We start from the raw sequence: 23,544 nt of genomic DNA, 5'->3' as shown, positions 1-23,544 counted from the left end.
CAGCTCCTGGTCATAGCTGTGCCACTGAAATATTTAAGCTGCGCCATTTGCTGCAGCTAGTAGAATGGGCTAAAGAGTAATAGTGGCAATTTAAAAGTCGTTGTTACTTATTGTAGTAACCGTTGGGTTCTATCCACAGCATGATTATTGACTTGAAATAAAAATCAAAAGTGCAATCAATAAGGGAGTAATGAATCCACCGCAGAAATACATCTACTTTTCTTTAATTTACCTGCAGTCGCGTTTTTTTCGAGTCCGTGTAGAATCTGCCCGTTAACGCAGTAGCTGAGGTGGTGACGAGACCGGGGCCCGCTTCGGGGAGCGAGGGCAGCGTCTGTGTCAGACCAGTTCACTCCGTGCTTTCTCTCACGGAATATTTTTATGTGCCCAGCTTCATGCTTGAACTGGTAACAGTGCTTTGGAGAGGTGTGCTTTATTCAGAATAGTTACTGGAATTAAAACCTAATTCTTGGAGTAATCCACTTGAAGACCGTTCTGTATTTGTACTGAATGATCTTAATTGGTTACTTTGAATTCGCGGCACATACATGAAACACGGGAAGGTGTTTTAATGTTCCGAGTAGCCGGGCTCTTTCCGTTGGGGACTGGTCACCGGGCGGCGTCGGCTTCCTGATCAGTGCGGGCGGGAGGCCTGCCGGTCGAGTTGCAGAAAAACCACCTGTTCTAACGTGACTTTTTTTTTTTGAAGCCTGGCAGACTTGATGCCCAGAGTGAAAGTACAGTCGGTTGAAACGGTCGAAGGCTGTACCCACGAGGTGAGCACAGACGGTGCGCGTCCGGTAGGTCGGCTCCGAAGGCCGGGCTTGGCCTTGGACAGCCTCGCGGGACGATCTGCGTGCAGGCCTGCTGTCGGGGCTGTGGGAGCGGGAAGGAGCGCCTGCGCAGTGCACGAGGCCTTCTGGACGGGCTGGGGCTTCGTGTCCAGACCCGAGCCCGGAGCCTGGCACAGTGCTTTTCCTAACCGTTGGGCGGGCCAAATAGCTGGTTTAGCCTTTTCTGCAGGATGGCTCTGGTGACACTCAGTTGTCTTTGACTTCGTCTGAGACAGTTCATTAGATTGTGTGGTGACAGCTGTCATGTCAGTGAGCATTGAAACAGCAACACTGGCGTATTTTAGTGTAGCCACTGCAGTAGTGCAGATGAAAGGAAGTTAGCGATAGTTTCCGTGTATTATGCTGTACTATTTCAAGAAGGGTAAAAACGCAACTGAAATGCAAAGAGAGTTCTGCAGCGTGTGAAGAAGGTGTTGTGACGGGTTCTTGGTAACATTCTGGCCAAACGGTGCCTTGCCGTGGGGCTGTCTTGTGTGAAATGCTTATCAGCGCCCTGGCCTCTACCCATTGGAAGCCAGTAGTGGGAGACAGCTGATAGGCTCAAAGTATATCCAAATCAATGAAGTTATTGGTGAAAATGAAAAATCTCTTATTTCATGGAAAAAAACCAAACGGACTTTTTGGCTGACCCAGTATAGCCTTAGATAACTTCATTGACCTTTGTTGTGGTTTTTTAATTCACGAATTTGGAACGGTGTGTGTCGCCGGGTGGCTGGGAAGCTTACGTAAGGACGTTGGGTGGGGCACTCTGCACAGAGCAGGCGTTCAGGGCCTGTTCTTTCCCACTGTCCTGCGGGCAGGCCCCGGCTCTTCCTGTCTCGCTCTGATGGCACATTCTGCAGTTTCATGGTTCTGTCACAAGGCGTTGGTCTCAGCAGCTTGTAGTAACCCTTGGAAAGTGAGAGTTTGTAAACATGAGGCTACAAGGGAAGTGTAACATTGTTTCTTTATACAAAGGCCTTCTGTCTTTACAATAGGACCTTTTAAGTTGTTACTCTGGGTGTTACAAGGAATCTCTCTGGGCTGAGAGGGCAGCTGCCAGTCCATGAGGAGTGTGTGGAGGAAATGCACATGCCGGTGCACCTCGGGCACAGTGAGAGGATGTGGCTGTCCTCAGTGCAGCGAGGCGGATTATCTAGGATGGGACAGGGCCGCGTGTGTGGGGTGCTAGACCCTGGGTCACCCCAGAAGAGGGGAAAGCACCTCACTTGCTTGCTCAGGGGTGGGGCAGAGGCCTGTTCTGGCAGCCTGCACAAACCAGCGCGGTGTCTGTGGGTGGTGGGACAGCAGCGAGGTGTCTCTGTTGTGGCCGATGTAGCTCCACAACAGGAGCTGGGAGTCTTACTAAAAGTCTGTTGAATGAACAGAGTAATTCCCAATGAGCAAAAATGGCTTTCAGTAAAGATTTAGCACCTTGTTTTCTAAAATACCTGTTTTTCTGCTGAACATTGTTTGTGCTCCTTTAGAAAAGCAGAGAACGCCCCCCCCCCCTTGCAGAGTGCTGTTGGGCGCTGTGCTGGGAGTCCCTGTCGGACCCCCACCCCGCCCTCGCTGGTCCCTAAGTCTCTAATGGCCGCGTGCTCCCCTGTGATGGCACGTCCCTCCGTTTCATACCAGGACTGGTCTCGGATTCCGTCTGGCTCCGGTCGCTCTGCTGGTTTCCATCGTTTCACATCTCGGTCACTGCAGGCCTCTTCTCTTCTGCCTGTTCACGTGTCAGCGTCACGCAGGCTGTTTTCAGAGTAAGACAGGAATCCTCCGTTCTCGTTCCCACGAAGGCACAGCGTCCCGTTGCTGTGGTCGCGTCTCGGAGACGCGGAAGTCCTGCTTGCTTCGTGCTCATGTTCTCTGTTCCCGGCACAGAAAGCATCAGCAGAGATGTGAGGGGGGGTGACCAGCTGACCCCTCACGGCCGCACAGGTCGGTCAGGCCCTGGCAGGGCCACGCCGTGACGGAGGGTCTGGTCTTCAGGTGTGCACACCAGGAATTCGGTGTTGTCGGGGCTGCGAGGCTGTGCCCTCGTAGGAACGGAGGTGCAGGGAAGAGGGCCACCCGCTTACCTCTCGGATAAATGGCCTTCTCTCCCTCGGCCCACCGGGACCCCTGACGGTGGGGACACGCCATCTCCAGGGCAGGACTGGCGCCTGCCCCTGAGCAGTGGGCTTTCTCCGACACACACAGCTCTCACGCTCGCTCCCCCTGGCATGTGCTCGGGAAGCGCCCGGGTCCCAGCCGCCATCTCTGGGCAGTCGACTCGCTTTAAAGCCCCTCCTTTCATCTGACACGCGTGTCACAGCAGTGCGACTCCTTGGGGTACACAGAGTGTGAGGTCCGCTGCTCTCGGCTGCAGTCGAGAGCCGGGCGCCTCTCTCGGAAACCCTGCCCACGGCGCCTCGGCTGCCGCGGTCTGCCTGTGTTTCCGCTTATTTGTCGGAGCTTTGGTCTTGGGAGAAATCGCGTGTAATTTCTCTGTGTTCCTCACTTTGCCCCCACCCTCCCCAGCGGATTATTTATATATTATAATCCACTTTGTGGTTTAAGTTTTGAGAATTTAGACAGAATTGTGAGCTGCTCTCCATAGCTTAATCTTCCTGGGGGGGGGGTTAATATCTTGTTCCAGGAATTAGGGAGTGTCATTGTATTCCATAGCGTTTTCATCTGCATTCAGCATTTCTTGACCATTTGTTAATGTCAGGCAACACCGTGGGCGTGGAAAATGTGAAGATGCTGAGAAAGGTGCCAGACCTGCGGAAACAGGTTCTTCAGGGATCTGCACCAGCAGCTTTTAACGACGTTACTGTTAGATCCAGTGCTCACAGAGGTTTCAAGTGCTAAAGCTTCAGCGTTTGGGCTCCTTCTTAGAGGCGGTTACTTAATCTCTACCCTGCGACTGTCAAATGCTAGTGCATCACTTTAACTTTTCACACCGTCGGTGACTAGGGGGTGAATGCTGAATGCATCAGTTCTTAGTTGTTTTCTTTTTCTTTTATACTAGGTTGCCCTTCCTGCAGATGAAGATTATTTACCACTTAAACCTCGAGTTGGGAAAGCTGCAAAGGTCTGTACTTCGGGCAATATAATTATTACAGTTCTGTGAATCTTTTTTTCCTAAAAAAAAATCTTAAATTCTTCCAAAGAGATGTTTATGCTTCCCAGTGTATATACGCCACGAAGCAGCTACCTAAAGTGAAATACGAGACCTGAATCAGTAAACAGAGACGCCGAAAGGCAGGCATCACGTGATGAGATTTTTAAAAATCAGTGACTCTTAGCCTTTTTAAAGAATCTAATGAAAATTATCGATCTTTCTCTCTGAAAACACGCATGTGTGCAGTAAGTTCTGTGTATAGTTTCAGAAGTTGAATAAGCTCCCAGTGAACCCTAAGCTCTGGCGCTTGTGTGAGGAAGGTTCTGAAGCCCTGCTCAACCCTCAGGGACTGTCCTGGAAGGCAGGGCGGCGGGCAGGCGGGAGGCCGCAGTTCTGAGCATGTGCTGGCGTCTCCCCGCCCTGCGCTGCGGGCTCCCTGAGGCCTCGGGCTCGGGCACCTCGTGTCTCGGTCTGAGAGGGAGACTGGCGCCTGGTTCAGGGGTGTTGTGAAGGTGAACAGTACATGTGGAAAATGCTGCACAGCATGTTTTTGAGTTAGCGATTGTTACAATTAATGTAACGGATGTATCAGCATGATACATAGTTGAAAGATTATACTGCACAAGTAACTTCTGTGCTGTCTAAAGATTTTCTTACTCTCCCAGAACACTTCTGGTAGTAATGTCTCTGGATTTTAAGTGTGTTTGTATGTAGCTAGAATTTTCATGTGGAAGTTAACCTCTGTATATTTTTGTAGGAATACCCATTCATTCTTGATGCTTTTCAAAGAGAAGCCATTCAGTGTGTGGATAATAACCAGTCCGTGTTGGTGTCTGCACACACATCAGCGGGGAAGACTGTATGTGCCGAGTGAGTATCTCTTTTTTTTTTTAAGTGAAATTTTAGGTCTGTTAGTACTTGTCTTATATATATAGGTGCTTTTGTGTCGGGTACGTGCACATTTTACGAGTGTTGGGTCTTTGTGGACCAACCCCTTTATCCTAAGTAGCGCTTTTCTCTGTTTTATTTCAGCCTTTGCTTTTAGACTGTTTTGTCTGATACAAGTATTGCTGCCCAGCTTGCTTCCTTTCCTTTCCTTTTCCTTTTCCTTTTCCTTTTCCTTCCTTCTTTCCTTCTGGTTTCCATGTGCATGGAGTGGCTTTTCCCATCCCTCACTTTCAGTCTGTGTGTCCTTATGTCTTAAGTCAGTCTGGATAGTTCCTTCTAAGAGTATCGTAGTTTTAGTTTTTGTATTAGGTCTTTGGTCCACTTGGAGTTCACGTTTCTATGATTTGTCAGTAAAAATTTGTCACTTTGATAAAAATACCTGAACTTAGGCAAGCCTCTTTCAATGTCTGTGCCTAAGGCGGAAGCTAGCTTGACTCCAGTGCCTTCTGGGAAAGGGTGGGGCAGAACTGGGGGCTTGGGACCGCCTGTGTCCGTAGCCCTGTGTCCGTAGCCGGCTGGGGCAGGTGTAGAGAAGAGGCGAGGCTGCTCCCGGCCGGTGCTGCGCCACACCCGGAGGAGCGTGCGGTCTGCGAGGTGTGCTCCGCGTATGGCAGCACACGCAGCATCGCGGTGCCGGGTGCCCCTGTAGCCTCGCGGGCATTTTTCCTGCATGAGGAGAGAGGTGTTCGGTGGAGGACGTGGTCACCTGTTCTGAAACCTGCTGTCAGACTCGGGCAGGAAACCATGAGGAGAAACACACGAAATTCACTGGAGGCAAAGGCCTTCTGGAAAAGCTGGTGAGGGCCACTGTGGCAAAGTCCTGTGGCCGCTCAGCAGGTGAGATGTGTCATTGCCCTAGAACTCAGCGGAACAGGTTCTCCGGGTACGCCCCCCCAAGGAACGGAGACCAGTTGTTCAAATGGTGCCGGACGTGAGTGTTGTAGCAGCTGTTCACAAGTGTGGGGAGGTAGACACAGCCCAAAGGTCCGTCCGTTGGTGAGCAGCTAGCAAGACGTGGCGTGTCCTTACGGGGAAACAGCACGCAGCCGTGGAAGCCGTGAAGTGCCGGCACGTGCTGCCAGGAGCACGAGCCCCGGGCTCATCATGCCGAGAGGAGGATGCGGCCCCGGGTGGTCCCGTGTCCGGTGGAGTGGCCTGCGAAGGCCGATCCTTGCAGACAGGAGCCAGCTGGGGAGTCCCGGGGGGTGCTGAGAGGGGAGCCAGGAGGGTACAGGGGCGCGGGGGCGATAGAGATGTTTCCGGGTCCTTGTAAGTCTGGTGCCGGAACTGACACGGTATCAGACCGTCTAAGTAATTAGGTTGTTTTCCTGGCACTGCTTTTCCTTATTCCATGTAAAGGTCTTAGAAACAGCTTTGTCACCATGCAGTTCGTGTGCCGTAAACGCCCCCACTGTAAGGGCGTAGTTCAGTGAGTCCTCGTGCATTCACGCAGTCGTAGACTTTTCTGTGTGTGTGTGTGTGTGCGTGCTGTGCCCTCAGACCTCCTCCTCCCCGCCTTCCAACCCCAGGCAAGTGCCGATCAGTGTTCCGCCTGTAGTTCTGCCTTTTCTAGAAACTCCCTGTGAACGGGATCGTGGAACATGGACTCTTCCGTGTCTGCCTTTCTTCCCACTCGGCACCGTGTGTTTGGGGTCCCTTTGGGTCACACATGTCACTGCTGATCTCTTTTCATTGATGTGCAGCACTGCATCCCGTGGGCCCGTGACAGTTTGTTCACTCGGCTGGATAGACGTTTGTGTGTGTCACGCCGCTAACGATGCTCCTGTGGACGTTCGCGTGCGTCTGCCTGTGCGCGTGTTTCTGTCGGGCAGACGCCAGCCGTTCCGTTCTCATCTGTGGAAGTTCACTTGGTGGTGATGTCACACGGTGTTTCACTTTTTCTGTTATCGTCTCATTGGTTGAATCATTGTTTCCTTTAGTCCTTAGAACATGGTTTTCTTACGTTTTGGGCCGCTTCTAATAGCTGCTCGGAGGTCTTCGTCTGCTGAGTCCAGTGGCCAGGCCCGCTCAGAAGCCGCTGCTCGCCACCGTCCTTTGCCTGCGTGTGTGGGACGCTTTCCTGTTTCTCTTCGTGCCCTTTTTCTGAGAAGTGGGTGTTTCAGAAAATGTGCCATCGTATCTCTCTATTCTTTTTTCTTGTAACTCGTTTCGTCGACAGTTTTTAGCATTTCAGTCGTTTCACTGTTGGGGGGATAGTTGAGGAGAGTACGAGTTCTGTTTCCAGTTGAACGCCGGCGTTCGGCTGAGTGTAGACACCAGACTCTGTCTCACTCTCCTGGGGGCTGTGGCAGAGCCCGGACGTCATCATAGCCCCCCGTAACTTCCGGTCGGGGACCGCCTCCGTCCGTATTCTTACATGCGGGGAGAGAGCGCACACGGACCAGCTTACTTGTTGATCCTCAGACCCAAGGGAAAAAACTTCCTTCCCCATTGTTTTCTGCTGGTTCATCCTCAGTGTGTGTGTGGAAACAAGCGGGCTGGGGCTCTGAGTGTCCGGACGCCCTGCCCACGAGAAGCAGGCTGTGGGCCGTCCGTGGGCGCCCAGGACTGAGCTGCGTGGGCTTCAGGCCCGAGGCGGAGAAACGTCTCATGTGCTCAGACCGCTGCACGTGGGCTCACCGCAGCATCACGGTGCCGGTCACTGGTATCAGGCAGAGTAGGATACTGATGTTTGCAAAGTCTGTTTCGGGTAAGTAATTAAGGAAAACTGAGACATAGTTTACGTGTTAATAGCACTTTTAAATTTGTAGGGTTTAAAGAAAAGGCTTTGTAACTACTCTTTCCCTTTGCATTTTTAGGTATGCCATCGCTTTGGCCTTAAGGGAGAAGCAGCGGGTGATATTTACCAGCCCCATCAAGGCTCTGAGTAACCAGAAGTACCGCGAGATGTATGAGGAGTTCCAGGACGTCGGCCTGATGACGGGAGACGTCACTATTAACCCCACGGCATCCTGTCTCGTCATGACCACAGAGGTGATTCCGGGGCACCTCAGCCGCTCTTCCCACTCAGTTTAACTGAAGCGTCCGGTGCCAAACTCTGATGTTCCCTCACTTGCTTTTGCAAGTGAGACACGCATGTCAGCATTCTGTCTGTTTCTTCAGATTCTGAGAAGTATGCTGTACAGGGGCTCTGAAGTCATGCGTGAAGTCGCTTGGGTCATATTTGACGAAATCCATTACATGAGAGACTCAGGTACCCTCTGCTGCGTTGCCGTGCCCTGGGTTTTCCTGGGTTTTCCGGGGGGGGGGCTGGGGGTTTCACTGGGGAAGCTTCCGAGTTGGTGGGCACCTGCAGATTCGGGAGAGAGGCCATGGAAGCCCCCATCCTGTCCCGCATCCTCGCCGCGTGGGCTTCCTCTGCCTGCTGTTCTGTACCCTAACAGAATTTGCTCTGGTGTTTCACGTGGCTGGAGTTCTAGTGACTCAGTTTTGGACAGCGTGATACAGTATTTCCAGTAGGATTTCATTCAGCTACAGCTTTTTAGATAGTCACTTTTTCTACGTAAGAAAGTGCAAATTCAAATAAAACAAATGGAATTATAACTAGTTTCTTTTAAATAGAGAGCTCTCTAACTAACGTTAAAGGATTTCTAGAACTCTAGCCAGAAATTTGCTTTTGTTATTGTTCTTTTAGTTTTTTTAAACTAAGGAATGCATGTTTATGGTAAAGGGGGGGATAGTGAAATAAAAAGGCTCAAAAAGAAAAAAACTAAGTATTTCTGTATGTGAACTATTGCACAGTCTCATTGGAGAACGGCACTTGGAGTTCTAGGCGGAGCTGGGAAGGTTAATGTTAACACACACGTTTGGAAGGTTCATGTTTAGTATGTACACAGCTAAAACTGACTATTTAAACTAAAGCACTGGGTACATTGAAAAAGTACAATTCAAGTAATCATGTGCCCTTTGAACATTTCACCTTTACAAAACTTTAAAATCACGAATCCTGTGTGGACTTGTTTTTTCAGGGGAAGCTCTCCAACTGGTTTTTCTGGCGTTTTCCATCTTGATAAAAACTGACTTCGATTTTTGCTGCTGTCCTATCTTCCTTTTATCTCCGGAGGTGGGAGGGTCATTGGGGTGAAAGGTGCCTCCGGGTAGTGGATTGGTGCTGCTCAGAGCCACGCGGGGGCAGCCACTCCTCTGCTCTGCGCCTCTGGGCAGGCCCTTCGGAGAGGGTTCGGCCCGGAGCCGCCCTTTTCTGGCTCTGCTTGCAGAGCCCATGTGTGCGGCGCGGGTCAGTCTGCAGACTCGGGGCAGGTCCCGGCCTGGACGGGAGTGGTTCTCGGGGTCTGTGGCTAAAAACGGCCCGTGTGAGGTGGTCTCTGCATCGCTCACTGTTGAGTTTGAGAGAAGGTACTTTGGATTCCTCGTGAGCAGAGAGACCCTGAAGGCCCAGGTCTGTTTGCTCCTTTCAGAGCGCGGTGTGGTCTGGGAAGAAACCATCATCCTGCTTCCTGATAACGTCCACTATGTCTTCCTGTCGGCCACCATTCCGAATGCCCGGCAGTTTGCTGAATGGATTTGCCATTTACATAAACAGGTATTTTTGTGCTCTTTCTCGATGTCTTCAGTATCCGAAGTGTCACGAGCTGGCCTTACTACATCCTGTACTTTGTTCCCAATGCTGCCTAAAGAAAGAAAGTGCTTCTCAAACGGAGCGAGCTTATCAAAGTGGCCCGACGTAGCTTTTCACAGCGAGGGGCGCTGAGTCCCATCCCAAACCCAGTGGAGCGGAACGGCTGGGCGTCGGGCCCTGAGGCCCCGGCTCCTAAAGCTCCCCAGCTGACCCTGGTGACCTGCTGGGTTGGGCCGTCCTGCTGTCGCCGTGCAGGGAGCCGGGAGAACACAAGCGACTGCCGCTCAGCCCTTGGTGCCGGGAGAAGGCCGGGCTGTGCTGAGCAGGAGCTTTTCTCCTGTGCGCACAGTCAGGTCTTTCCCCTCTCCCCTTGGGCTTTTCTTGTCCGTCTTTAGCAGTGGCCTGGGCCCTCGTGACAGGCGTCTGCTCCACGCAGTGAGCTCCCCATGGTTTTGTCTGCCCGCCCCTTCCCTGCCAGCAGTGCCTGCACGGACGTCTGTCCTCAGGGACGTCTGTCCGCACGCAGTCTGCCCACTCAGACTCCTGCTCCTGGTCTGCTGGGCTCCCAAGCTCGGCCTGGTGTTTCTCACGGTGCTGCTGCAGGTCCCTCGGCCTCCGGGAGTGTCCCGGGTCACTGGGCATCTTTGCTCACCACAGCTCGGGTACAGGGCACGGGTCCAGCGCTGTTGTGGGAGCTGCAGTTGGGCCCTCGGCCCTGATGAAGACACTGGTGAAACACCAAACAGATGGCCGCGTGATTGTAAACCTCATTTTCTCACATTTGTCTCCTCCCTGCTCTTGGAGTGGCTTTTTATCAGGGTTTTTTTTTTCTTTTTGAAATGCTGAATTTGAAAGTTCCTTTCCCACCGAGCTCTCTGAGGTAGGTCAGATGCGCGGTGCCGTCATTGAGGAAGTGCAGCCTGCGTGGCTGACTGTGTCTCCCCCCCGCAGCCCTGCCACGTGATCTACACGGACTACCGGCCCACGCCCCTGCAGCACTACATCTTCCCGGCCGGCGGGGACGGCCTGCACCTGGTGGTCGACGAGAACGTAAGGGGCGGGGTGGGCTCGGGTGCAGCTCCCCCGGGGAAGGGGCGCAGGGGTCTGGGGTCTGGGGTCTTCCTCCCCCCGCCCGAAAACAGTTTCCCAGTCCAGCGGCGGTGTGGCTGGTTGTGTGTGCTGGGCGTGCTCGTGCGCTTTGAAAGTTTGTCTTGTCTCGTGTGAATCAGATTTCCCCCTTTTCCAGTATTTTAAAAACAGAAGAGGCATTCTGGACTTGTTTCACATACCTTATATTTTACTTTTCCCAACTTTAAAACCTCCTTTTCACCTTTTGTTACCTTTCGCCCACATCGTTTCTGAACTGTTTCCCGTGACCTGTTCTAATCGTTAACTACAGAGTCGCTTTTATTTGGGGACGCTTTGCTTTGGGCTGTGGAAGGCGTTGGGACGACAGGGAAGCGTGCGTGGAATCACGTGGAAATCGTCTCGTTCCAGGGGGACTTCCGGGAGGACAACTTCAGCACCGCCATGCAGGTGCTGCGGGACGCAGGGGACCTGGCGAAAGGCGACCAGAAGGGCCGGAGGGGAGGGACGAAAGGTAACTTGGAGCTCTGTTCTGGGCAGTTTCACCTGTAAATTGTGTCTTCCACACCCTCACCCTTTGGTAATCGCTCTTTCCTGGACATTTGACATAGAAGGAATCATAGTATGTGGTCTTTTGCACTCGGCCTGTTTCACCTAGCGTGATTTCATGGTTCATCCATGTTGTAGCATGTCGATACTTCATTCCTTTTCATGTTCCAATAACATTCCATCGGAAGCACGTACCCCTTCTTGTTGCTCTGTGCATAAGTGCGTGGATGTCGGGCGGTTTCCGAGTTTTCGTTACCAGGAACGCTGCTGTAAACACCCGTGCTCACCGTTTTTGTGTGAGCATGTTCTTGTTTCTCACGAGTGTGTGCCTCGGATGGAGCCCCTCGGCCACGCCGCGCGTCTGTGTGTGACTGCGAGGAGCTGTCTGACGGCGTATCGGAGCGGCCGCGCCACTTACATCCCCTCAGAAGGGTGGCTCTGCCCTGGCTGGTGTGGCCCAGTGGGTTGGAGCAAATAGGTTGTGGGTTCAATTCCCGGTCAGGGCACATGCCTTGGTTGCGGGTTCGGTCCCATTGGGCGTGAACGAGGGGCAGGCGGTGTGTTTCTCACACCCACGGTTCTCTCCCTTCGTCCTCTCAGATAAGCAGGCACGTCCTTGGTGAGGACGAGTCAGCGAATGTGTCATTAATCACAGGGGGTGTGTCTCCTGCGCCCTCGTCAGTTCCGGGCCCCGACGGGCCCTCCACTGCAGCCGGTGCTGTGAGTTCTTGTCCTCCTGCCTGTCGGCCATTCCTGTGTCTCCCTCCCCCGGCTTGAGGACGTTTTTTCATTGACTTCAGGGAGAAGGAGGGAGAGAGGGACCAGAGAGGGAAACGTCGATTGGTTGCCTTCCACATGGGACCCGACGGGGGACCGAACCCACAGCCCAGGCCTGCGCCCTGGCGGGAATCAAACCCACAACTTCTGGGGCACGGGCGGTGCTGTAGCCACTGCGCTGCCCAGCCAGGGTCCACTTGCATGTGTCTCGTGCAGAAGGATCTGGTCAAACTCTTTACCCATTTTAAAGTTACATTTTTTTTTGTTGTTGAGTTGTGAGAATTCCTAGTTTATTCTGAACACTAGACCCTGTATCAGATGTGTGATTGCAAATATTTGCTCCCATTCTGTGAGTAACGGTTGTCCTTTCATTTTATCGTCTGCATCTGTTGAAGTACAGAAGTTTTTACTTTTTTAAAAACATATTTAATTTTATTTATCTACTTTTAAAGATTTTATTTTTATTTATTTATCTTTAGAGGGGAAGGGAAGGAGAGAGGGAGAGAAATATCAATGTATGGTTGCCTCGTGTGTCCCCTGCAGGGAACCGGCCTGCAACCCAGGCATGTGCCCTGACTGGCATTCGAACTGCAGTCGTGTGGTTCGCAGGCCCAAGCTCAATCCACTGAGTTACACCAGCCAGGGTGAAGTTTTCACTTTTGATGACATCAGTTTATCTGCGGTTATTTGTATTGCTTGTGCATTTGGAATCATATCCAAGAGTGCCTTGCACAGCTCCATATGGTGAAGATTTACTGCTGTATACTTCTGTTTTTCCTGTTCTCTTTATTTCCCTTCCTTTGCTCTCCTGCACCCCGCCCCCACCCCCTTCCCTCTGGCCATCCCCAAGCTGTCGTCTGTGTCTCTGGGTCATGCGTAGGGGTTCTGAGCCGACCCTTTCACACTCTTTCCCCCGTCCGCCCCCTCCACTCTGACAGCTGTCAGTCTGTTCTGAGTGTCCACGCCTGTGTCTGTTCCATTTGTCGGTGTACTTTGGTCGTTAGATTGCACAGACCAGTGAGGTCAGAAGGTGTTTGTCTTTCTCTGACTGGCTTACCGCACTCAGCCTGGTGCTCTGCAGGCCCGTCCCTGCTTCAGGAGAGGCCGAGATTGTCATCCTCGTTGCGGCCACGCAGTGTTCCCCCGGCGAGTGCGCCACGGCGTCTCTACCCGCTCGTCTGCTGCGGGCACGGGCCCTCTCCCAACCTGCGGGGCCCCTGTCTGTGTTCGGGGGCTGCACAGAGTTCGCTCTCGTATCTAGGTCTGCGGTCCGTGTCGGGTTAATTTCGGGTTTGGTTGTGCACACTCTTTCTGCAGGACCGTCAAATGTGTTCAAGATTGTGAAGATGATCATGGAAAGGAATTTTCAACCCGTGATCATTTTCAGCTTCAGTAAGAAGGACTGTGAAGCCTACGCTCTTCAGATGACCAAACTGGACTTCAACACAGGTGCCGTGCAACTTCCGTGTATTTGAGTGTTCCGTGTGGACGGATGTGGTCTGGTCCCGGTGAGCCGTGTGTTGTGGGTCGCTGGGTATGCGGCTCTCCCTGCCGCTGCACCAGTAGGTGCTCGCCGTTTGTAAAAGCTCTGGGAGCCTTTGTCTGTCATTTCTCCCCTTCCTTCCGTCTTCTGCTGGAAGCTGCGAGTGCCCTGCTTCCTTCCACCCGGGCTCCTTCCACACCAGAGAGCGCTGGGCTTTGTGCACTAGGAACCCACACCAGGCAGAACTGCCCTGCACCGGACCTGGTTTTTGAATAAAGGAAGAGAACTCCTAACAGATGAATAAATTACTCTCACATTAGCTGTAAGTGCAGCTCCCTTGAGGTTACACGGTGAGGCCGTAGCATAGCCTGGCCATCCCTCAGCCTCCCTCGCCTTTTGCATGAGTGACCCTGCACCGGGAGATGTGGATGCTTCCGAAGTTATGTATTAGCTACATTGTTTCTTTATACATCAGGGAACTAAACCCGTCTGTATTAAAGCTGATAGCTAGCTACTTACCCGTGGGTAAAAGTAACAAATGACAGATAACCTCTTAAAGCCAGTAACATAGCAGGTCCTCAAACGAGTTTTCTTTAATGTTTTGCTACAACACTGACGAGATGCTGTAGAAACTTAAGTCTGTTTATAGCATTTAGCCTACGGTAAAATTGGTCTCTAAAGTCACGAACAGAACCTCTAGACTCTGAAGTGAGAACGTCCTGTATTTTTTTGAATGAGCAAATGGCTCTGTTTAGAAGTGTGTTCTTACACGTCCCAGTGTTGAGGCTACTGCGGGGTGCAGGGTCTGCACGGACGAGTTGGTGCGAATTTGCCGACTTCCTGTTCCCTCCCAGACGCTGCACAGGAGGGGGCGTGCAGTCTGAGCACACAGGCCCCGCGTGGTGCCCGCGTCTGCCCGAGCGGGGGCGGGGCAGCGTGGCCCTGGGGCCTGAGGCGGTGAAATCGGCCCTGCTTGTGCAGGGTTGGGCTTGGAAGGGGTTCAGTCTGCCAGATAGGTTTTGAAAGGCAGTGAAAAATTCATTAGGTAGTCATCGGTCATTCTAACCTGCTTTCCCTTCTGACCGTCTCAAGTGCCAGCTCCTCCCGGTTACTCATCACAGACTCTGGCCCTTTGCATGTTGGAAGTGGGGACCCCTGAGTTGCGCAGACATTGACAGGCCCATGGGTTCTCTGTCTTAGGTGAAGAGAAGAAGATGGTGGAAGAGGTGTTCAGTAACGCAATCGATTGCTTGTCGGATGAAGATAAGAAGCTCCCCCAGGTTTGTGCAGGGTCGGCGGGGAAGGGGTGGCCGGGAGCAGACAGCGCGCCTTCACTGCGCACCTCCAGGCTGCGTGACTGCCTCACACCGCTTGCCCGCGGCAGCAGACACACCGCACTGCGCACTGGGACGCCGCCTTCACTCATGTCTCCGAGCTCCTGACCGGGGGCCAGAGGGGCGTCGAGCGGCCTGGTGGGGCGCTCTGGCCTCTGTGCTGACGGCGCCAGTAGTGGGTCCCCCGAGTTCTCGAGGCTTTTGATCTTTAGATGGAGCTCGATGTTAAATGTCTGTGGTTTCCGAATTCTTTTCGGTCTGAGTTGGCCAGGATTCCAGGGTATCAGGTGCAGATACAACGTTGCCCTCGTAACTTCTGACTTGTTGGAGGGTCAGAGCGATGCCGGAGTGTTTCCCTGAGGCAGCGGGGTGTCTGTGGAGCTGGTTTAAAGCTCGCATCTCAGCCCTGTTCACGGGTGGGCTTCGCAGAGGACGCGAGGGCGAGGTCACACCTCGTGCAGTTCCATCCGGGGGCTCCTGGCGCCAGCCCCCGCCTCCACTCCGAGGAGGTCGCAGGGCCACCTCTCTCGGTCCCCGCTTCCCTCACGTGGTGACAGAGCCGCTCTTCCCGCTGCAGGTGGAACACGTGCTTCCTCTTCTGAAGCGGGGGATCGGCATTCACCACGGTGGTCTGCTCCCGATTCTGAAAGAAACCATAGAAATCCTGTTTTCCGAAGGGCTGATAAAGGTACGGTTTTGCTTTTACTCCTTGTGCCCCAGAATCGCACCTTGAACGGTGTGAAAGTCGCTGGGGACTCCGCGGCAGACGACTCCCGTTGCTGCTTCGCCCTGCCGACGGGGCAGTGCCGTGCGGCCGAGGCGGCTGCGGGGTCCTGTGCGGGGTTCGCCGCGTCCCACGTCTGGGTGCCGAGCGCGCCGGGAGGCCCTTCCCAGGTGGAGATGGCATCCGTCAACCAAAGACGCATTGGTGTTAACGACATGGGAATTTTTTCTTTTTTTGAGCATTGCCAGACCCAAAATGCAACACACACACAGTGTTTGTCTCACTCGTCGCCGTGAGGATGCGGGGTCGCACCGGGCTCTTTCCGGCGTGTGACGTCCTCACGAGTGCTCGGGCGCCTCCGGCTCCCCAGGGCGCCTTGCTGAGGGACACGCAGTGTGAGCCCAGGTGGAGCACGGGCTCCCCGACGCAGTGGCTCCCCAGTGTGGCCCCCGGGAAGGGGCTCAGCAGGCGCTCCTGCTGCTGGACGGGGGACGCCGGCCGCTGTCCCGCCCTCTCGCCTTTTCTGCGAAGGCAGAATCCCCCGCGGTGTCCTCAGTCAGCGAGGACTGCCCGTGTCGGTCTTTAGTGAAGGGGCGTAACGCACGCTCTCAGAACCCGGGCCGCCTCCTTTCCTAAATTCTGGGCTGTGGGTGGAAAGTCGTTGGTGTTCTCTCCTCATTCTTCAGGTGAGAAGTGGTGACGCAGGTGGTTCCGGGGTGGGGCACTTGGTGGTGGCAGGTGCTGTTGGGAGGCCCGGGTCTGACTCTGTGGGTGCACGCACGCCTGTCTGTGTGCGAGTCCCCGAGGCTGGTTCGCGGGAGCAGAGGGCCGCGGGTGGGCGTGTGGCGTTCTGAACGGAGCCAGCCCGGCCTGCTGCTCGTGGTCACCTCGGTGTCCGTACCCGGAAATGGGATGTGACGGGTGGGTGCAGCTTCAAAATGAACTCAGCTTCTGCGTGACTCAGGTGATTCTGTTTAAAAACCAGATGAGAATTTATTGGGAGAACCTCAGTACCAAGGAGAATATGTAAAGGACTTTATTCATTCTAAAGAACACAGCTGGAGGGATTCCAGGTGAAGAATTGGTCACTGTGGAGTCCTGGGTCTGGTCGGGCCCGGGGGATGTTTCCTTCCACCTCGAGTGGTTCATTAAGGCCCGTGTTAGTCTCCTCAGTGTGCAGGGGACACGTGCCGGCTGTACACGTCAGAACAGCGGTGCGCACAGTGAAGACACCACGACCGCCGCTGCCCGCGTGTCCCAGAAACCGCCTCGAGCCTCCGTGCAGCCATGTGCCTGCAGCCACCTCTCCCTCCGGTGGGGTCTAGGTCCCGTCCCAGGACCGCGGTGGCTGAGCTCGAGCGCACAGCCGTGGGCGCCCGAACTGCACACGTGTGTGCCTGGTGAAGCCCTAGACGTCAACTGCAAGGGCCGCTGACTCCGGTGCCCCCCCAGGGGCCCTCACAGGGTCTCCGGCTGCCGCCGCGCCCTCGACCAGCCAGTGCTTCTCAAGCCTGTGCCCCTGGGGCTGGAGGGAGCCCCCTCCCTGAGCCCGAGGTCTCCTGGGACGCAGAGGACGTTACACGTGATTTCGTGATTTCATGTGCGAGAGACCGAAGTGTTTCTGGGAAGGGCTTGTCTTATTTCTATAGAGTCTCAGTAACAACTAACCTCGAAAAGTGATGATCTGTTACAAAGTTGGTTTTTCAGCTGAAAGTACATGTTTAGTTTTATCATTATTCATTTATTTAGGCCTTATTTGCAACGGAGACTTTTGCGATGGGAATTAACATGCCAGCCAGAACAGTTTTATTTACAAATGCCCGAAAATTTGATGGGAAAGATTTTCGATGGGTAAGTAAAGTAATTCGGATGCTGAATAACCTTGGTCTTTAATTGTTTTACCTAAGGTGATTTTGACTCATGCAGTCTTTGAGATTTTCAGTTTGAAATGCTCATGAACTTGTACCTGAGCTAACATGACATGTTCATCGGGGTTAAACCTCAGATCCTTTACATCCTTCTCCTGTGGCCACAAACACCCTCCCGGTGAGAGCGGCAGTGACCTGGGGCGGCTGGAACGCTCTCACACACGCAGGGTTTGCGTGTCCTCAGTCGTGGGACGTCCCGGACCTCTGCTGGGAGGGCCTCCTGGAGAAGGTGCTCCGGACCCTGAGCGGCAGCAGCTGGTACCTCGCAGGGCCAGCGGACGGAGGAGACCCCCAGGCCGAGTGTCGGTGCGAGCCCACACGCACACCCTCGGGTGTTTTACAGGAGATTTAGAGCGGCCAGCTGTTCCTTTGTTAACTCCGTGTCCTTGGAAAGGGTGGTCCTTTTGCACTTGAAGAAGTTTGTGGCAGGAGTTAGTAACCATCTAAACACTGGAAAGCACCCTTGATTGGATTGTAAAGGCAAAGTGTTTTATTTGCTTGCTTTTAAAATGTGTGGGGGCCATTTCTCTTCAGAAATTTTTCCATAGCATTCAGAAATTCTCTGTAACTTGTAGCTTTTTTGAACTGAACTTTTAAAAATGCACGTTGAATATGAGTTTTAATTCTGAAGCTGCTAAAAGTCTTTTGTTTTAAATTTTAAATTAATGTAAATTAAAAAGTTCTTCCTAGTCTGTCAGTTTAGAAGAACTCTCCAAACAGAATCACCACCACAAGAAAATAAGTAAACAAGTCTTGTGACTCCCGTGGAGCCGCGGTGGGGACTTGGGGTGGGGGAGTTGGATGTAAGAAGGAGCTGCTCCTTGAGGGGTCCAAACCCCGACTGTGAAATCTAAAAATCGTAATGTGTCACAATGACGCCCTTTGGCCCCGTGGGATTTTATCGGACTGCCTTTTGCAAATTCCTTTCTGGTATTCCCTGGGGTTGGTTTTGCTGCTGCTGCTGCCGCCGTTTTCTTGGTGCCTTCCTTGCTCCCAGGAAGCTGGGTCTGAGTTTGATGCTGTTAGTAACAGGCCTGGTAGCACGGTGGCTCTCACTGCTGCTTGAGCCAGATGGGGTTCGAGACTCTGGAAACTGGGTCCCTCCCCAGAGAACAGTGTGCAAGCACGTGGGGACGAAACACTGCCCAGCGCCGGGGGGCTCCGGTGCCACCCTGAAAGCTGCACCTGGGCGGTCGTCAGCGACATGTGGCCCCCGCTGAATCCCGCTGTGGACACGCACTGGGTGGGAGAGGATTGGGCTCCTCCACAGCACATGCTGGTTTTACATGGGTCTCATTTCGTGAAGCAAGAGGTTCTGTGATCAAATCAGAAGTAGTGTTTTGTACAGTTTGGTCATTGCTGGCTTTTTTAGACTTTGCTGTTTCTCAGAATATCTAACTTAAAGACACAGATTTTTATACCAGTAAATACGCTAGTATTTCCCTGTGGGTCTGGTGTATTTGATCATTTTGAAGCTAAAATTTAAACGTTATTTGTAAGTGTGTTCTGCATTTTTGTGTTTTCACTCACACTCTCCTAAAAGTTCATGTTTTTAGTAATAGATTCGGGGGAGTGGTTTTGTTGTGGGGGCGGGTGAGGGACACGCAACTGTGGCTTGTGTGTCTTGTAAGGAAAATGGTGCGACTGTGTTTCACCTGGCGTTTCCTAAACTTGGATCTTCGGGCTCCGTCCGTGCAGATTTCCTCCGGGGAGTACATCCAGATGTCCGGCCGTGCGGGCAGGCGGGGGATGGACGACAGGGGCATCGTGATCCTCATGGTGGACGAGAAGATGAGCCCGACCGTGGGGAAGCAGCTGCTCAAGGTGAGGGACCGGGCGAGGGCACCGGGAGGCCGGGGGCGGTTCTTCAGGGGCCCCCGGAGTTGGTTTTGTTGGTCCAGGGGCCCTTCCGAGTGAGCTGTCTGGGCCTGGGGGGTGGACTAGGGGAGGGGGCTGCCGCCTGGTACCTGCTGTCCGTCCGCCCCCTGAAGAGTGGCTGGTGTCACGGAGGGGACGTGGAGACCCCAGGCAGGGGGGGGGGTGGCAGTCACTTTGCCCTTCACTCCAGCGTAAGGGACCTTGTGCTGCTCCCCGCAGGGGCCGCCCTCCGCCCTCAGGACAGAAGGTGCAGCCGGGGGTCCTAGGGTGTGGGCAGTCGCCCCCCGCGGCCACCCAGGGAGCTGACAAGTCTGCCCTTCTGTTGCACCTGGTGATGGGCTGCAGCTGACCAGACTCTGACTTCGTAGTTTTCAGCTTTACTTCAAATTAGCCTATTCATTTTGCTTTTTTTAAAAAAAGATTTTATTTATTTATCGTTAGAGGGGAAGGGAGGGAGAGAGGGAGAGAAATATCAATGTGTGGTTGCCTCTCACGCGTCCCCTGCTGGGAACTGGCCTGCAACCCAAAGGATCGTGGTTCAATTCCCAGTCAGGGCACATGCCTGGGTTGCAGGCCAGTTCCCAGCAGAGGATGCACGAGAGGCAACCATACATTAATGTTTCTCTCACTCTCTCCTTCCCTTCCGCTCTAAAAATAGATAAATAAAGTCTTAAAAAAAAAAAACCCTCATGTAAAGCGTTACCATGGGGGGAGCATGAGAGATTCGCCTTCCGAGCACGAGTGTGCGTGCATGACACCCGTCTGCAGGTGCGGCGCTGTCCGCAGGCCCCGGGACCCTGGGGCGGCTCGTCTCCCCGTGCTGGGCTCCGTGCCTGGTGACCGCAACTCCCCACCCCCCTTGTCCACGTTTGCGACCATGTTAGACGCTCGCATGAGTGGAGTCACGCAGTGTCCGTCTTTCTGTGGCCGGCGTGGGACACCGAGCCTCGTGCCCCCTCAGGCCGCCCACGTGGGCGTGCGCTGAAGGCCGAGTGTGAGGGGCGGCCTGGTCTGTGAGAGCGGCCACTTGCACTCGCAGGAGTGGCCATGAGTTGACAGACGGGGGCGGTGTCAGTGGGAGTGCAGGGAGTCGGACCCGCCTGCGTTGCTGGTGGCAGTGTGAAACGGTCCCTGTGCAGGGACCACAGCCCGGCAGGTCGGCAGAGGTTAGATTCAGAGTCGCGACGTGACCCCGCAGGTCCACGCACAGGCACGCGCAGCCAAGTAGAAACGCGCACACGGACTGGTCCCCAGTGGTCACGCAGCCTCACGCGCAGTAGCCGGAGGGCAGAGACAGCCCAGATGTCCACGGCTGGCGAGGGAGGAAGGCGGTGCGGTGTGTCCACAGGGGGCGGTGCCGCTCGTCGGTGAGAAGGGACAGTGTGCGACAGGCGCTGCAGGCGACGGGGCCGCAGGGCACTCGGCTGCACTTGCGCAGCGTCCAGAACAGGGCCGTCTGCGGGGGGCGTGGTCGCGGAGAAGGGGCGGAAGAGGGGGGCCGGTCCGTTCGTAAATCGTGAAGCGGCTGAGGTTGCCTTTGATTTTTCTCATCCCCAAGAATGTGCTTTTCATATTGACCTCAGGTCTCTCTTTGGCCCAATTTTCAAGGAAAGTAGTTAAAATTCAAGGTTGAAGGGTTTGTTAACTATCCCCTAGGGTGACTGGCTCTTGATTTGGGGGCGTTCAGGGGAACCATCCATTGAGACTGGCAGAAGCTCTGCCCCTCCTCCCCCTGAACCCCCACCCGCCGGCATCCGGTTCTGCACGCGGCCAGGCGGGCCTGCGGGTCTCGGCCCCGGAGCCCCTGAGCCCCCAACCCCCTGAGAGTCCGGTGCTTTGGCGTGCCGGGTGGGAGCCCGAAACGGCACTGTCATTCTAGGAAGCTGGGGGTTTCAAGATCCGGTTTTTATTTGACCGCCAGTCTGAACGGTGGGTGGGCTCTGCCATGGTGACGGGCCCACCGCTCGGCCCCTGAGGCTTGTTCCTCTTACGCGTTCAGACGCTCATCAGCGTCGATTGCGGGTGGGAGCTGGTGGAGAACCGCCGTGTGAACCTATCGGTCACTGTGCCAGGAGGAGAGACATCGCTTTTTACACCAGCAGTTAACGATTTGGCCAGGCAGGGACACATCTCCATGGCGTCTTTGCCCACCCGCTGGGGTGGGGGCCACCAAATGGAAGGCTGTGCATAGATGCATAGATGGCAGAGAGCCACCCACACTGGCAAACAGGTGTTTTAAAAGTCGAGTTCTAGGGAGAGAAGGAGAGCGAGGGAAGCATCGGTTTGTTGTTCTGCTCATCGGTGCTTCCGTTGGTTGCTTCCTGTCTGGGCCCCGACCAGGGTTCGAACCTGCAGCCTTGGTGCATCGGGACAACGGCCAGCGGACAGCACTGCCCTGTTCTGTCCCGTTAGCAGTCCTGCTTTTTCCCCTCACCTTCCCAAAGACGAGCTGTTCGTCGCTTTGTGTTGCTCATCTTAAGGGGAAGAGCAGTACTCATTAACATAGAGATCAATTATGAAGCAGTTTAACAGGTGAAAGGTTTTTGTGTAAAATTATTTGGTCCAAAACACTGACTTGTTGTTTGTCTCCTAGGGCTCGGCTGACCCTCTGAATAGTGCTTTCCATCTAACCTACAACATGGTTTTGAACCTGCTCCGCGTGGAGGAAATCAACCCCGAGTACATGCTGGAGAAGTCCTTCTACCAGTTTCAGCATTACCGAGCGATCCCGGGGGTGGTGGACAGTAAGTGGGGCCCCTGCGCTGAGCGCACGCGCCGCGCGTCTCTCCCCCCCCGTGGGGCAGGTCCTGGTCCTCGGGCAGAGTCAGGCGTGCGCTGCGGCCTGGCCACTGGGGCCTGATGGGCTGTTGTAGAGCGGAGGTACCAGGCTGGAGCGGGAAATCCGTTCAGTTTCTTCCATAAAATGAAGGACACGTTTTTCATCCTCACCAGTAACTTGATTGAGTTGGGTATATTCTGAGTACCTCGGCTCTCTCCCACCGTTGGCTTCCCGTGGGTGGAGTCCGGGGGGCTGCTCCACACCTTCCAGTGCAGGAGACGGCCCACAGCCAGGAGTCGTTTGAACAAAATGTCAACAGGACCAAGGAACTTCACAGACCACTGTTGACACATTCAGTCACAGCACCTCCTCCGTTCGCTACACAAGTCTTTTTTTGCATTTTTACCTTTCCTGAAATAATTACCAAAAACGTTGCATATTTTCTGCCATCTTTAATATTTAAATGGCTACATAAAAGTTCACCGGTTTTGATAAGATGTTTTTAATGCATGCTGATATGACAGCTGTCACGATACAGTCTAACAGCATTGTTCTGAATGAAGTTCAAGACAAGTAAATGCTACTCGAGCCATTGTATGGAAAAAGCCAGAGGAAGATTTTGGCCAGCCCAGTGAGAAAGCCCGTCAGGACACCGCCGGGGGGGTGGGCTCCAGTTCCGTGTGGGCTGCTGTCACAGAGCGTGCCGACCCAGGTCCTGAGCGGTGCGGTGACGAATGCCTGCTGATGCATTTCCCTGTGGGAAGCATGTGTGGGCGGCGGGCCTTTCCCTCTCGGTCTCTCTCCCGTTGGAGAGGAGCGCCGTGGTCCACGCGTGCGACCCCGACCTGACGCGTGGTTGAAACCGTGGCATTTTCACCTGGAGTTGAGCCCGTGCAGTTTCGAGCCCCCAGTGTCCGGGCAGCGCTTCCTGAAGTCCCGCCAGCAAGTGCTGGGGGGGAATCACATCCAAGTAGAGCGTGTGGTCACTCTGTCTTAGAGGATGTTGTGGCTGGTCACACAGAGCTGAGGAAAACCTAAATAGAGGCAAACGTTGAAAACACTGGTTTGGGTAAACCTCTAAAAAGAATGCATAAGTCACGTTAAAAAAAAAACAAATCAGCCAGAGGCACAGCAGACGGTCGGCACAGTTTGTAATCCTGCACAGAGACGCCAGGCCAGCGCTGCAAACAGCCCAGGACTGCGCTGCTCCCGCACGCAGGGCAGAGCCCCTGCAGCGGCTGCGCACTTGAAACGGTGCTGCCGCTGGAACCCATTAAGATGACCACAAGCGCCTGCGCCTCCTGGCTGCCCTGCCAGACTGCTGGCCGAGGAAGCCTCTGCCGCCACCGGGCTCGCAGGACCGTGCTGAGCTGAGGGACGAAGGGCCAGAGTCCCCAGGGGGCGTCCCCCCACCGCAGGGGAGAGCCGCCTCCCCAGGCACAACACTGCCAGGCGAGGGGGCCCACGCTGCAGGGGCCCACGGTCACTGAATGGGGATCTGGGGGGGCCGAGAAGG

The 23,544-nt window shown here is 54.2% G+C and overlaps 1 protein-coding gene across 2 annotated transcripts in view; it reads left to right on the top strand.

Annotated features, from left to right (window-relative positions):
• MTREX (Mtr4 exosome RNA helicase) overlaps positions 1–23,544 on the top strand; it is a 43,098-nt gene that overhangs the window by 4,206 nt on the left and 15,348 nt on the right. For both annotated transcript variants that reach the window (XM_037145132.2, XM_037145133.2), the window contains exons 4-17: positions 710–776; positions 3,850–3,912; positions 4,700–4,812; positions 7,710–7,884; positions 8,014–8,104; positions 9,330–9,454; positions 10,442–10,540; positions 10,988–11,090; positions 13,220–13,351; positions 14,586–14,665; positions 15,297–15,407; positions 17,193–17,294; positions 19,070–19,195; positions 21,843–21,993. In XM_037145132.2, coding sequence (XP_037001027.2) covers positions 710–776; positions 3,850–3,912; positions 4,700–4,812; positions 7,710–7,884; positions 8,014–8,104; positions 9,330–9,454; positions 10,442–10,540; positions 10,988–11,090; positions 13,220–13,351; positions 14,586–14,665; positions 15,297–15,407; positions 17,193–17,294; positions 19,070–19,195; positions 21,843–21,993 — 1,538 coding nt within the window. The remainder of the gene's footprint in view (positions 1–709; positions 777–3,849; positions 3,913–4,699; positions 4,813–7,709; positions 7,885–8,013; positions 8,105–9,329; positions 9,455–10,441; positions 10,541–10,987; positions 11,091–13,219; positions 13,352–14,585; positions 14,666–15,296; positions 15,408–17,192; positions 17,295–19,069; positions 19,196–21,842; positions 21,994–23,544) is intronic.

Source organism: Artibeus jamaicensis, unplaced genomic scaffold (genome assembly GCF_021234435.1).
Source record: "Artibeus jamaicensis isolate MK-2021 breed Jamaican fruit bat unplaced genomic scaffold, CSHL_Jam_final scaffold_369, whole genome shotgun sequence".
Taxonomy (NCBI): Eukaryota; Metazoa; Chordata; class Mammalia; order Chiroptera; family Phyllostomidae; genus Artibeus; species Artibeus jamaicensis.
The sequence above is the reverse complement of the archived record's forward strand: the minus strand, read 5'-3'. Positions and strand labels throughout refer to the sequence as shown.